This window comes from Lepidochelys kempii, chromosome 11 (genome assembly GCF_965140265.1).
Source record: "Lepidochelys kempii isolate rLepKem1 chromosome 11, rLepKem1.hap2, whole genome shotgun sequence".
NCBI lineage: Eukaryota > Metazoa > Chordata > Testudines > Cheloniidae > Lepidochelys > Lepidochelys kempii.
Genome location: NC_133266.1, coordinates 6,351,704 through 6,367,671, shown reverse-complemented (window position 1 = coordinate 6,367,671; position 15,968 = coordinate 6,351,704). Strand labels below are relative to the sequence as shown.

Here is a 15,968-nt window from a genome sequence, read left to right as displayed (position 1 = left end):
ATCTGCAAACTTTGCCACCTCACTGTTTACCCCTTTTCCCAGATCATTTATGAATATGTTGAACAGCATAGGTCCCAGTACAGATACTTGGAGGTCCTGCTATTTGCATCACTCCACTGTAAAAACCGGTGATTTATTTCTGCCCTTTGTTTCCTGTGTTTAACCAGTTACTGATCCATGAGAGGACCTTCCCTCTTATCCCATGACTGTTTACTTTACCTAAGAGCTCTTGGTGAGGAACCTTGTCAAAGGTTTCATGAAAGTTCAAGTACACTATATTCACTAGATCATCCTTGTTCACCTGCTTGTTGATTCCCTCAAAAAATTCTAATAGAGGCGAGGCACGATTTCCCTTTAGAAAAGCCAAGTTGACTACTCCCCAACATTGTACTTATCTATGTGTTTGGTAATTCTGTTCTTTACCAATGTTTCAGCCAATTTGTCTGGTACTGAAGTTAGGCTTACTTGTCCGTCATTGCCAGGATCACTTCTGGAGCCCTTTTAAAAAATTGGCATTACATTAGCTGATCCTCCAGTCAGCTGTTACAGAGGCTGATTTAAGTGATAGATTAGTAGTTCTGCAGTTCCATATGCGAGTTCCTTCAGAACTCTTGGGTGAATACCATTTGGTTCTGGTGACTTATTATGGTTTAATTTATCAATTTGTTCCAAAACCTGCCTCAACTGATACCTCAATCTGGGACATTTCCTCAGATTTGTCACCTAAAAGAATGGATCAGATGTGGGAATCTCCTTCACTTTCTCTGCATTGAAGAATGATGCAAAGAATCCATTTAGCTTCTCCGCTTTCTGGAGTGCTCCTTTAGTACTGTGATCGTCCAGTGACTCCACTGAGTGTTTGGCAAGCTTCCTGCTTCTGATGTACTTAAATAAATGGCCCGAGCACTGATTCACCAAAGCACATGCTTAAATGTTTAGATGAATAGGGATAGTTTTAAGTATGTGCTTAAAATAAAGCAACCATTTAAGTGCTTTGCTAAATCTGGGTCTTAGCTTAAAACTCTGGTGATGATAATGGAAGAACCAGAATGGGGTCCAGCTTGCTCCCCATACCTGTGTTCTTGAATATATTTTTAAAAATGATGATAAAGGAACAGTGAAGCATGTATGTAGGTGTTTGCAGGCTCAGAGCCATCTCTTGGACTGCTGAGATTGTTCCCATTTTTATTGAACTCCCAGGCCTGACAGGTTTCATAGAGAATGTAAAATTGGTTCCAGCTGCAGTGGCTGAGAGATACAGAGTTTGGAATTGTGTGGGAAAGTTGAAAAGCTGTTTCTTAAGCACTCAGGAAGATGGGAAAAGGGGAAAGCAGGGAAGAGATGGTGTCACAGGGTGGCTAGCCCTTTAAGGGGAATTGGGCCCAGCCCCACCTGTTAAAGATCAGCTACCTCTCAGCTGAGACTGATCAGCTAGTGATCAGTTGATTATAAAAGCCACCAAGTAACCCAGTTGGGGGGAGAGAGCTAGTATGATCCATGTAGTCTCCTGCAGGAGACCCTGGGTAGAGCATTGGGAAACAGATTGGCTTTGGGGGACGGGGTTGGGCAAGTGACTAGTCGAGTGGGAATCTGTAGGGAACAGAGTGGCCCCTACAGAAGACCCTGTATTATGGGGGCTTGACTGATGTGCTGAATTTGTGTTATTTGGAGGAATTAAAGCTGAAGCCCTGAGGAGAAGGGTCTGAACTGGACTCTGAATGTCGTTTCAGTTCTCCCTCGACTGAGGAGACAGGCTGGCAGCTGTAAGAATGGACATGATGATCAACTGATAAAATGCTGTAAAAAATGAGAGCCCTGGTCAGAGAGAGAGTTGATGATCTGAAAAGTGTGTTTAGCTGGAGGAGAAACATGGGGACCCTTCATCAAGTGGGCGTGTTTCCAGTGGGGTCCCACAGGGGTTGGTTCTTGGCCCTTTGCTTCTTAACCTTTTTATCAATGACCTGGAAGAAGACATACAAGCATCACTGAGAAAGTTTATAGATGACAAAACAACTGGAAGGGTGGTAAATAACGAAGAGGACAGGTGACTGACACAGAGCAATGTGGATTGCTTGGTAAACTGGTAAAACTTTATTTTAATACAGCTAAATGTAAATGTATATATTGAGGAACAAAGAATGTACACAAAGAATGATTTAAGGACTGGGGAAAATGTGTCTTAGAGTATTAGACTCAAAGAGCTCAATCTATTGAGCTTACTTACACGATGGAGGACTCTTTCCTGGGAAACTGTGACTCTGGAAAAGATTTGGGGGCTGTGGTAGATAATCCATTGAACATGAGCTCCAACTGCGACGCAGTGGCCAAAAGAGCTGAAGCAATCCTGGGATGCATAAACAGAGGAAGCTCAAGTAGGAGTAGAGAGGTTCTTTTATCTTTATATTTGGCACTGGCATGACATTGCTGGAGTACTGTGTTCAGTTCTGTGCCCACAAGTCAAGAAAGACTTGATAAATGAGAGAGGGTTCAAAGAAGAGCCATGAGAATGCTAATAACACGTCTGTTAGTGATAGACTCTAAGAGCTCAAGCTATTTAGCTTATAAAAGAATTTAAGGGGTGACTTAGTTACAGTCTATAAATATCTACTGGGGAACTGATATTTAATAATGGGCTCTTCAGTCTAGCAGAGAAAGGCATAACACAATCCAATGGCTGGAAGTGGAAGCTAGACACGTTCAGACTGGAAATGAGGCATACATTTTTGAGAATGAAGGTAATTTATCCTTGGAACAATTTACCAAGGGTTGTGGTATATTCTCTATCACTGACCATTTTTAAATCAAGATTGGATGTTTTTCTGAAAGATCTGCTTTAGATAAAATTTGGGTTAGTTTCATGACCTGTGTTAAACAGGAGATCAGACTAGAGTATCACAGTGGTCCCTTCTGGCCTTGACCTCTTTATGAATATATGTGTTTCATAGAGAATGAGGAAAGGGGTTGGGGAATGCACCATTTTGAACTGTCAGTGATGTGTGCATGAAGAACTCCAACAAGACAGCTCACCCTATCCCCAAGAAGCTAATCAGAAAAGAGCCAGATGGTACTTAGGAATCATGTCCCTCATGGGGTGAGGATTGTAACTCTCAAGTGATGTTAGTTTCAGTAATTACATTTGGGAACATTTTAAATGCCTCAGTGAAACACTGTAGCATCTTTTAAAAACTGCCTTAAGGAGCACAGCCTTTCTCTGAGAAGTGACTGCAAAAGTGGAATTACGGAGTTCTGTGTTTAGTGCTTATAAATCGTTACAAAATCAAAGTTTCTCTGTGTACAAGGAAAATAAGTTTCAAACTACTAACCTAGCCATGGATCTGCAGGCCAAGATGGGCTCTTTCTGGCAAGTGCATCATATCAGTAATAAAGATTCGGTAGCCCAGTTTCTGCCCACATTTACGCCTGCTGAGATTCTGTCCCCCCAGTCACTCACAATCCTGTTGCTTTTAAAAGAGATGCACAGGTTTGACTTATGGCAGAATTTGGCCCTACAAATGGAATTCAGTTAACAAGTGTGGTCTTTGAGGCAGAATAACATCTAACTCACTTTCCTATAGATCTCACAGAGCTAATGGAAGAAAAAAATAATAAACAGTGATTTATTACAAATGTGATCAAATATGATGTTGAGATCCTCAAGGGCTGTAAATCAGTACACTGCCACTGAGGCCAGTGGAGAGATCTGACTTACACCAGAGGAGGATCTAGCCTTAGCTCAGAGATGGTCCAAAAAATTGGGATGGTCAAAAATGAAAACCTGTTTTTTCCAAAAAAATAAAAAGAAGAAACAGTTTTGAATTGTTTTCATTTGGAAGGAATCGAAAGAGATCCATTTCCCCTGCAAAAAATGTTTCACAATTGTGTTTTTCAGTTTGAAAGAATATTTATTTCATCAAACTGGCTTTTGTATATTTTATTAAAAGCCAAATGAAATCTCGATAAAAGCACTTTGATAAAATTGTTGATCACATTTTGATTCATTTAAAAAATAAAAATAATTTTTTTCACAAGAAGTGAAAATTGAGAAAATGTTGACAATCTTCAACCAAAAATATGTTTTCATAAAATGGCGATTTTTCCTGAGACAAATTGGTCTTTGAAATATTTTGACCAGTTCTACTCTCAGTAAATTCTGAATAGTCCTACTCAGTTTCGTAAAAGTGTCATTAGTGCAAACAGTGGTTAACATTAACATGTCAGCTATGATAACTATTTAAGTGTTAGCAAAAGTTATTTTCTATTCTTGGTACAGACCCAGTGCATGACTAACTCTTGGGAAGTGGAGACTTCAAGGACCACTACAGTAATCCCTTTACAGTGATCCCAGAATGGTTGAGTCTCAAATCAGTGAAGTTTGGCTGGTCAGCAGGAACCATAAAATGGCGCAAAAATATTTGTTTAGTTTACATGGATAATACTTGCAGGGCCTTGTTCTGTCCAGTTGACTATTAATTTGTTTTTTACTTTCACAAGGCTTTTCTGACTATAAATAGAATGAGAACAGAGAGCTTTCCCTTTTCTCTTGGCCATGCAGACGTCCTCAGGTTAGTGTAACCTAAAGCATGAAAGCTCTGGTCAGCAAAATGGAATTTCATAATTTTAGTTTGAAACAAGCGATAGATGGAGCCTACAGAAAATGTGAAGCAGACATCAGCATAGATAGGGCACAAGAAAATGTGTACACGTAACCTGCAAATGACGACAAAAACTGGGGGTTGTGCCCTTTTTTCCACCTTTTGGATATATAATGCATCAAACACCTTTCTCAAGCCTAAGAAAAGAACTAGCCTCCTTTTCAACACTTCTTCCTACCCATATCAACCAATAAGTGTCCCCATTATAGATGCAGGAACCCTTCTGCCTCCCTTCCTGCCAATTTTCCCTCTGTCACAGAGCTGTCATAACTATGGCCCTTGCGCTTTCCCACTATGTCCTGATCTCTGATCCAAGCACATCATAGGTGCTTACCTATGCAATTGTCTTTACCGTGACAGCACCCGGCATTAACACAGTCACTACCCAGGCTCTGTAATGTCATCTTTTAAAATAAAATAGTGCAGCTGGTGTTACAGAGCTAAAGAGACACAAAATTTGATTACCCAGAGTCTTATTTATTTAAATTCCAGGTTACCTTTTCCCTGTGGCGATCATAAATTTTTATAAAACCCAATATCGATGGAAATATTTGTGATTAATTTTTAAATTTCCATTTGAAACATTAAAATAAAATAGAGAGATGTTTCTCATCAGGGCTTGACATCTAAACATTGAAGCGTTGTGCTACTATGTGAAAACTTGGAGAATGACAAGGAATCAAACTGAAACTGACTAGTGTATTTTTATCATTTGGGATGAGAGAGATGGGGGGAGGGGGGAGGGGGGAAGAAAACAGCCTAAACAGTGAAAGGCAAAACAAATTTTTTAAAATTCTTTACTATTCAACCATTCTAGTGTCTTATGACAATGGTAAGAAAATGTCTCCGAAAAATATTTGATTTCTGTGTCCCTTTAGACACTGCGTCATGCCAGTGTCCCCTGCCTCTTGTTCCCTGACAATAAGAACAAAGGGATTTCCATTCCACATCAAACCCACAGTTCATCTAGTCCATTTTCCTCCAACATTATGCCAGCTGTGTCACAGAAGGGTGTAAAAAACCATGCAGTAAGTTGCTATAGAATAAACCGCCCACAGAAATAGCTTCCTCCTCACCCCAATAGTTAGAGGCTGCCTTATTCCCTGAAGCTTGATGATTTATATCTCTTCCCAAACTCTTGCTAATTATTTACCATTGTAACTCTGTTATAGCCAAGGGGAAGACATGCTAGGATGGATTCTCAACAGGTGTAAATCAGCATAGATCCATTGAAACCAATATAGCTGAACTGATTTGTGCCAGCTGAGAATCTGGCCCACTGTCTGCCTCTTTAGGCCATGGTTATCAACTACCATGGTTGCAAACGTGTCATGTAGTGAACATATCCACATTACTAATGGCTGGGACTTCACGTTGTTCCTTGCTAATTCAGAGATAAGGTGTCTGGTCCCCAGGCAATGTGACATATGGGGGTGGAGGGAAAGACCCAGTGATGAAAAGTGGTTTCTAGAAGCACCAGTCCACTGCCAACACACAATAATTTATGTCTGTGCTCCTTTTACCATCCTTTGTACTAAATAAATAAAAAAGCAGGGGATGTAATCAACGAGTTCCCTAATGAGCCAAGATGAATTGTTCTGTATCGATGATGACAGCAAATTCACTAAATGAATTGCAATTTGGGAACCTTATGAATTCATCAAAGCATGACTGCTTGGCTGGCTACTTAATCGCCTGTTACGATCTTCCTCCTCCCCCGGCACCCCATCCTGGTTGCCTTTGTCAGCAGTATCTGTAATTGAAAAGCTCCCTGTAGCCTTTAAGACTGTGAATTCATGAGGAACAGGTTGTGGTTGTTGGGTTTTTTAATTTAATATATACATATGTATTGCTAGAGACTGGCAATTGCAGCTCTTCTGGGCGCTCACAATTTACTATGCATCAGACACACAAAAAACCTCAGGAAGAGACTATCTTAGCTGTGTTTAATGCAGAATGAATATTAATTAGGGACTCAATCCAGTAAGATGCTGAGCACCTTCAACTGTCTCTGAAGTCAGAGAATCACAGTCAGTGCATGTTTGACTCCCGCAAATATACTGCCTGGAAAGATGATACCCCAAACTGTAGCTTCATCGGACCTTGCAAGAAGTGAAGTCTAAGGACAGGCCCAATGAGAGATTTCCAGGAAAAAAAATATCCATGTACCGTGAAAAGCGGTGGGGGTGATTCACTTGGTGGCTCCGAGGACGTGGGGACTAGAATTCAGGCCTGCAGAGCTAGGGATGGCTGATGTTCGCACAGTGCCACTAGGAAACCATGCTTAGCCCCATCTATGGAGTACTGTGGGAAATAGGAATTACCGTCCAAGAGACCCAGAATGACAGAACCTTGCAGCTCTCTGATTGACCAACCACTCTGTTTAACCCTGGAGGGTGCCATAGGAAGTTGTCTGGGCAACAACACAGACTTTGGGCCTGCCGTGACTCCAAACCTCAACTGTTCTCCTGATCTCTGGTCCCTGATCCCAGCCTGACCCTTGCTTCCTGACTCTAACCTAGTACTTCCTCTGATGTCCAGTCACTGACACTTGCTTACTGAACCTGGCTCAAGTGATTCCTCTGCCCCTGTTCACCAACTACCGTCTCTGACATGTGGACTCACAGCCCAACTGTGACCACTAGGAGAGACTGCCTGTGCCCCTGTCCTTTACAATTTGTCCAAACTCACTTCTGACCTCCTCCGTGGGAGCCCCTTAAAAGGGATTTGGGAAGGGCGGGTATACCCACTAGACCCCATGAGGTACCAGATCTTCAGGATCAGGTCACACAACTCCATACTGAGAACCATCTGCTGCGGTCTCAAGTGGCGTAGCTCCTAGCAGAAAACCAGACACTGCAGCTAGCATAGTCCCAAGAAGAGTATTCCGTGCTCTGGGCTCAGGTTGGTCCACTGCCCACTGAAGAGGGACCTGCAATACCTGAATGTTGTGATGGGAACTGCCAGAAGGTCAGGAGATTCCTGAACCAATACTGTCTCCTCTTCCTGCTCCACCTTTGAATATACCCCATTGACCAGGGCAGAGTGATCAGTTTGCTAGCTGGAGAAATACTGAATTGGGCCTCTCCCCTGCTGGGGCAGGACAGCCCAGAGTTAATAGACAGGAACACCTTCCTATAAGCATTTTCCACAATTTTTGACAACCGTCATCTCACTTGCTTAGCAGAAGCTGCACTAGAAAGGTTCCAGCAAGGACAAGGCCCGGCTGCCTGTATGCTGCGCGGTTCCATTGAACTGCAGCTGACATTGAGTGGAACAAGGTAGCCCAAATGCATAATTTTTGGTGTGAACTTAGTGAGGAAGTAAAGGAGGAGCTATCCTGCATTGAGACCTAACCCACTGGGATGCTTTCATTGACTTGTCTCTCTGCATCAGCATCTGGATGCATGAGCAAAAGGATGTGAGGGGAGGCACCCTGCCACCATTTTGCCAATTCTTTACACCAAAAACCGCAGGGCTCAATCATGAACTGATGCAGTTGATCTGGGCCACTGTTGCTTGACCCTGGAAGAAAAGGAACAGTGAAAGCACAATAACCTCTGCTTTTATTACGGTGCACCTGGACATGCCATCACCTGTTGTGAACCTTGACCTGCAAGGAATCGGGAAACAAGCAAGCCCAAGCCATATGGGGGGGCAACCTGTGCACCACTAGGGCACTATATTCCGTAACTACCCCCAACCCTCAAGAAAAAAACTGATCGGGGACAAATAGGTCCTCCCCACACTTCCAAGTATGAATAAAGTTATGTACCATGGATGTGGCCAAACCAGTTTCCCTCTCAGTGGGCCCTGATCAACTTTAGGACTACTGATAACTTTATAGATACTAAAGCCGCTCAAGCTCTACAAATCTCCCACTGTTTAAAGCCTATATCAGTCCTCATAGAGATGAATAATGGGTCCCTCCTGTCCTCGGGGCTACTAACACAGGAAACCATACTCCTAGAGGCTATAATCCAGGGTCATTGGGAAATGCTACATGAAGTGAGCTGTAGCTCACGAAAGCTCATGCTCAAATAAATTGGTTAGTCTCTAAGGTGCCACAAGTACTCCTTTTCTTTTTGCTACATTTCAGTGTGATCCATTCTCCACACTTACCCCTAATTCTCTCCATCTTCTGGCTGGAGCAGCATGACCCTTGCATCTCCTAGAAATAAAAGAGTATCAACTTCCCTTGTGAATACTGCTGAAGGGTCTGCCTGCATGCAGCCAGCTTCAATTCTTTGGTTCTGGGATCCTGCAACTGATCAGAAGGGAGAACACCTGCGGGTGAACTCCAGATGGTGATGGTTAGCTAGAAGGAGTCACTTCCAAGTCTGATTCCTCATTCCATGAAAAGTATTGGGATTATGTGGACATTTTTTAAAAGAAAAATGCAGAGATGCTACCTCCACACTTGGACTACAACTTCCCCATAGAAATGGGTCCATACTCTGTCAGAGGCATGGTCCACAGCAGATGTTGCACCCCTGTGCTGCCTACTCCCAAAAATTCAGCACTGCCAAATGGAATTATGAGATAGTACATAAGGAAATACTTTCAATTGAACCAGCCTTTAAAGAGTGGTGCCATAACCTCAAGGGATCCCGATACCCAGTGCAAGTCTTTTGATGACCATAAGAACCTTGAATATCTATGGAATGTTCAAGCCTTGAACCAAAGACATTATCCTTCTCTCAGTTGAATTTTCTAATCACCTGTTGCCCAGGAATAGGAAAGCAGACACCCTATCCTGAAAGGGGAAATACTACCGAGAGGTCAAGGACCCTACCCAAGAATGACCCTATCTCCTAAAAGCTCACAACTTCCTTAGTGCTAAGATTAACCAAGGCCTTCTTGATCTTATCTGATCTTCTTCGAAGGCTGACCCATTAACTTAGTCTGAGCAAGCGAGAGCCAGAACCAAAATGCAATGCTCCATACAGGGTGGGATCATCTACCTTGATGGGTGCATATACATTCCAGTGCTCCTCCCTGGCTAGAAGAGCTGCTTCTCTGCCATGACACTCCTTTGGCTGGACAACTTGGACTAGGGTAACACTTATGACCAGTGTGCTCACACCAAGATGCCCTGTGCTAAGCCCCTCAATGCCCTAGTACCCCTGGAGACCCAGCCTAGACACTGGGTCTCCATCACCAGGGACTTCATAGTGGAACTCCCTGACTCTTGTGGTCACACAGTGGTCTTTACAGTTGTAGACCAACTGACCAAAATTGTGCACTTCGTCCCCTGTAATAACCTGCCCTCTGCTGACACAATGGTGTGACTCCTAGTGCTTCATTTGTCTGTCTTCATGGGCTTCGAAACATGTCACCTTGAACCAAGGCCTCCAGTTTGTCTCAAGCTTTTGCCTTGAAGTGGTCCTGCTAATGGATGTTTGTACTTTTACCTCCTCCATGTACCATCCCCAAACAGATGGGCAGATGGAGAGGGTGAACCAAGTGTTAGAGCAATACCTATACCATTGAGATAACTGGTTATCCCTCCTTCCTTATGCCAAGTTCTCATACAATAACACTGACCGTGCCTCCATAGGGCAGAGTCCCTTATTTGAAAACTATGGTTTTCAGCTGTCCTTGTTAGTCGCCTCTTCAAACCCAGCAGCTGCTGACTAGATCCAACAAATTCACCATATCCAGGAGGAGCTTAAGGGTCACCTAGAAGACACAAAAACAGACAAGCAATATGCAAAATTGCCCAGCTATCGTGAAATCCCCAGCTATCATGGTTGGTCAAATTGTCTGGCTTGCCGCAAAACTCCTCCATACAAACAGGCCTTCCTGCAAGTTAGACAACCAGTTACGTGGGCCCTTCCAGATTTGTCAGCAAATCAACCCCATCACATTCAAATTGCAGGTCTCTCAATCTCTTAGGGTACATCCTGTTTTCAAGATATCCCTCTTGAAGCCTTACGCAGAGGATCCCTCTCCTGGTGGGTCGCAACAGCCACCCTCACCAGTCCAGGTCCAAGGGAAGGAGGAATATATAGTCCACGCTATCCTGGACTCTAGACTGTAGTGGGGGAGACTGTACTATCTCATTGACTGAGAGGGCTAGGGTCCTAAAGAATGCTCCTTGGAATCCATTGCCCATGTTCATGCCTCTGTTCTAGTAAAAGGATTTCATCAAGACCCCTTGGATAAATGAGGCCCAGCATCCACTCAGAGGAAGAGCACCCCTTAAGATGGTGGATAATATGAGGATGTGGGGACTAGAACCTGGGCCTGCAAAGTCTGGGATGGCCGATATTTCCACAGTGCGAGTGGGACGCCAGGCACAGCTATATCTAGGGAGCACCTTGGAGAATAGTCACCGCAGGAAGTACTGTCCAAGGGAGCCAGAATGACAGTACCCTGTGTCCCTCTGATTGGCCAACCACGCTATTTAACCCTGCAAGGTGCCCCAGGAACTTGTCTGGGCAATGATAGAGACTTCAGGCCACTTGTGACTCCAGACCTCACTTTGCATCCTGATCTCTGGTCTGTGATCCCAGCCTGATCCTGACTCTTGACTCCTGACTCTAGCTTGGTGCTATCTCTGGTCTCAGGTCTCCGACTCTGGCCTGACTCGGACCCTGATTCCCGCTGCCTGTTTCTAGCCTGGTACTACCGCTGATCTCCAGTCCCCAACCCAGCCTGGCTTTTACTTGACTCTTGCTTATTGAACCCAGCTCTAGCAATTCCTCCGACCCTCCCCTCCAACTATTGCCCCTGATGTTTGGACCCCAACCAACTGTTACCGCTAGGCCAGACCCCCTACACCCCAGTCCCCTAGTGGGCACATTTTTCTCTGAGTCCCCCTGGGACCATGCCCGGAGGTGCTGCGTTCTTAGCAGACATTAAAACAGGGACCTGATCACTTAATGGCTGTTAAGTCTCTCAGCATTTTTGAAATAGTAGCAGCATCAGCCCTCGTGCCCTGTCCAGAATTCCATTCTGGCTATTTAAAATCGTTCCTTCTGAAGCATCATCCATTGGAGAAAACAATTCTTCTCTCTCTATATATAGCAGCTGTGTGATCTTCCTAGTACAGAATTGCTGCTCTGTTCCACACCAGAAGGGGCTGCCTTTTTGAAGTGGGGGGGCATGATTTTTTTTTTTAGATTCACTCTGTAATGCTCCTTGAGATTCTTCTGGATGAAAGACACTATGAACAGCAAAGCTTTATTTACAACATCAACACTACAAACAGTATAGTATCTCTAATTTAACTGTACAGCTCTGATGGCTGACAAGTGGATGGGACTTAGGAAGAAATTTGTAGAACCTAACAAATGGGATACTTCCAAATTCCCCTGTGTGCCTCTCAGTCTATATGCATGCTGTATCGCTGAATAGTGGTGTGTATTTGTGTGTGAATAGCTGTTAAATGTACACATAAAATCAAAGGTCAAGAAAAATAGAGATTTGACCTTGCAGCAGCCGAAGATGATACTCAAGTATATTACTCTGTGTTCTGCTACCGTTATTGCTAATGAGCTTATTCATTGCAAGGCCCTATGTTGCTGTGTTCACTTGCATTTTCAGAACTACCGTATCTCCCAGATATGTGTGTCTTGTAGGGAGGAAAAAGTCTTGATCCATCTGCCAAGTCTGGCTGAGTTTTAGGAATTAGTTAAACAACAATAAACAAACAGTTACGGTTAGTAAACTCAGATCAATGTAATTTGGTAGCAGTTTACATGGAAGTAGAATCAATTCCTCTTACAGTGGGAAGGCGAGCATAGACACTCAAAATTCCAGTTGGAAGATCTTCATGCATTCACCACTTAGCCGTCTCTCCTGAGGGATTTCCTCTGTCTCCATGGCATGTGGATTATGAGGGGTGTCTCTCATTATTGTAAATTAAGGATGTCACAAAATGTGAATTAGTCAGCTGGAAGCTATCGCATCATCATGTATGATATACAAAAAAAAGATCAATACCATTATCCCTTCCAGCACCTCTTTTGGTTGTATCCCACATTTTGGGTCTCTTGCCATTTTAGGTCTTGCCACACTTGACCTGTAATAGGAATTGTATGGACTAATGCATTCTCCTACATGCCAAGAAAGCCACCAGCTGCTGTTAAAATCTGCTTGCTGTGTGGGGACATGTTAGCATCAGTTCTGAAGGAGGCTATTTGCCAAGTATCTCTGCCAGAAGTGAAAGCATTAACTATTTGAAAGTGTGTGTGTGTATGTAGACAAAAACATATGTGCATATATGACTCTTAATGGACCTAGGGTCAATATTAGCGGTAATATAGTGCCCAAGGGATAAATTAAGCTATTGAGATTGTCATATCTTACCTGAAGTTTGAAGACGTGTATAATCAAAAGAACTGTTTTTACCCTTGGGCAGTTTTTACCACGTTCTTATTGCTCTTCAGTGATAGTCCCAGCTAGTATTATATACCCCTTGAATTTATATGTATTGAAGCTTTCTCTGGGCATGTATCCTTCAGCACAGGAAGATTTATACATGGAGAAAACATGAGTGTGATATATAAAAATAGGGTGACAATCTCTCTGAGTAGCCCTGAACCCTTGTCTTCCTGGCAGAGATAGACTGTTTGTCATTTCCTCTAGGGTGGTAGACACTGAAAGAAGCTCTGGGCTCCCCTTTCAATAGGGAACCCACCATCTACTCCAGGGAAGGCATGGAACTGCTATGGCCCAGATTGTCCAGGCTTCCAGGGGTGTCCATGTTGTAAGTCATATGTAGATTATTGCTCTCCAGTGCGTGCTACATCCCTTCAGTTGGACAATGGCACATACCTAATTTTATATCAGTCCTTTAAAACATTTAATTAACCTCGTCAGGAAAATACCAGCTTAACATTGTTTGAGGCCCCAATTCAGCAGAGCACATGCTTAGATCCGTCTCTATCCAGGAAAGCACTCAAGCATGTGTTTAACTCCTGTTTCCTGAACTGGGGACAGAAATACAAGCCAGCAGTAAATCAAGGGGATAAATAATGACACTGACGATCGTTATAATTGCGGATACCTGCATGCCTACCAGTGCCCTCACTGTATCTCTGAAGTAATACATCTCTCTCTGTATTGCAGCCATCTACGAGCAATCGTGTGAAGCCTATCGTCACAAAGGGAAGACGTCTGGTTTCTTCCATATTGATTCCGATGGAAGTGGACCACTTGGACCATTCCAGGTTTACTGCAATATTACGGGTAAGGATACTGCATTGCCGGCAATGTTTAACATTGGCTCTAAATGTCTTATAATAAATGTTTTCTCTTTGTATTGTTAAGAGAACCTCAGAGTTGTGGATATTTTGATGGTGGGGAAAAAAAGGCAGCAGATTTGTAGTTTTTGTGATGAACGTTAAATTTAGAAGGATTCCCACTGGTTAATATCAGCTAGCAGTACAATCCAAGCCTGTATGATTCCTGCCACTCAGGGTGGAACAGATATGCAGGCCTTTGCTATGGCTAAAAGAACAAATTGTACTTAGTGAGAGGATGTTATTGCATTTTTCATAAACATCCTGATTTTTAGTTCACCCTCAGTATTATTTTTATGAGATCTCATAAACATGAAACCCAGATCTGTTTCTTAACTTAACTGTTTCTTTGCTCCACTTATATAATAGCTTCTTATTGTAAGGTTCAACTCAGTTATGAGAGAAATAATTAGTTAGGTAGAAAGTCCACTACGTATACTTTAGCACTGTGTGCAGTCTGTACCCAAAGCATACAGTACTCCTTACTCAAGTAGCCCCACTGACAATCAGAGAGACAACTCACATAAGGGTTTGCAGAATGAGGACCTTAATTAGTACAGAAATTAACAGGACATCCTTTCTCTCACTAAAGAGAGGTGGTACTTTTCAGGTTAGGATGAGCTGATTGGTAGTCAGTGTGCGGGAAACTCGCTCTGTGACCATGACATCTCATAAGAGCCTCATTATGTTGGAACAATGACACTGTCTACCATTATGGAAAGACTCATGACTGCGGGAGATGGAACCTTCTCTGGAACTGGGCCAGCACTGTAGAGCTCACAGCCTAGTGAAACAGGAATGGACCACTAACCTCATTGCACTGAGCTAATCTCAAAGCTCGCTTCTTTGTCCAAGCTTTTCTGCCACAATACCCTCACTGACACCAGTGCTTTCTTATATTCAATAATCATTTAAAAAAATAGAAACCAACCCCTCTAAGCCTGCCTCATACCGCCAGAGAAGAAAACGAGAGAGATTATTTGTAACTTCTTACACTTAGGAGCAGCTCAAATATTACATAGATGGGAGCTAAGATAGGAACTTAGAAAGACAGTCTTTTGGTTATGACTCTTCAAGTTGTTGTCCCATAGTTTAAAATGAAATGCAACTCACAAAGGAGAAGCTCAGTAAAATCTCCCCTTAGAGATCTGAGTGCAATTCACTTGGAGAGCTGCATGTGCTTGTCTGAGAGCAGATTTTGGCCCTAAAACTTAGAGACGAGTTCTCTTCCTCCTTTCACTCTGTTCAGAGATAAGTGAAAATATAGCCGAGGACCACAGCTGACTGAAAAGGGGAAGTAACAGGGGCTATTACCCTGCCCTTCCCCACTCTCCACTGGTTACTTTTACTGGCCAGGTACAGATAGGGGACCATGCCATACCCTCTGCTCGGCTGGTAACTGTGGCTACGTTAGCCAGCCGCACATCCCCTCCAGATTCAATCCAGAGCACCCAGGGCACACCATGAGCCTTTACATTGCTTCCTCAATCAACTCATACTTAGTGTCTCAAATTAAATTGTCATGGTGATGTAAATGGGCAATCATTACATGTTAATTAAACACACACCAGTTAATGATTAAGTATGATTTTATTCAAGTGTAACAAATATTTAATTAGAAGTGTCTGTTCAACAGTTGTTGAATCTCAAGTATTAAGGCAGAGTTCCATCTTCTCGTCAGCATGGTGTTTTTTAGACTCCAATATGGAGCCATAATTAATATTAATATTTATTATTACTATATGTTTACATCACAGTACATAGCCAATTAGTTCATTTTATCATCCACTTATCATTGTGTTATTTGGTGTTATGCTCAATTCATATATAATACATGTATGCTAAATAGATATAAATTGTAAGATTATCGAAGTATAAGGTTGACAAGTATTTAGGAGTGATGAGTGTGTATTAGGCATATAAGTAAAGCCCGGCTAGAATGCAAGGCCTACAGGCTGAGACCTCTAAGATTTTAGCTCAGCCAGACTAGGTCATAGGCTTAAGAATGCTTGACATGAGTGGGTGACCTAGGAATAACCCTAAGCCAATAAGGTCACAAGATTAC

At 42.9% G+C, this 15,968-nt stretch overlaps 1 protein-coding gene across 7 annotated transcripts in view; it reads left to right on the top strand.

Annotated features, from left to right (window-relative positions):
• CNTNAP5 (contactin associated protein family member 5) overlaps positions 1 to 15,968 on the top strand; it is a 421,643-nt gene that overhangs the window by 269,505 nt on the left and 136,170 nt on the right. For all 7 annotated transcript variants that reach the window (XR_012154186.1, XM_073305030.1, XM_073305029.1 and 4 more), the window contains one exon: positions 13,731 to 13,850. Coding sequence is in view for 6 of the 7 variants with exons in the window: in XM_073305030.1 (XP_073161131.1) it covers positions 13,731 to 13,850 (120 nt within the window). In the remaining variant the exon portion in view is untranslated. The remainder of the gene's footprint in view (positions 1 to 13,730; positions 13,851 to 15,968) is intronic.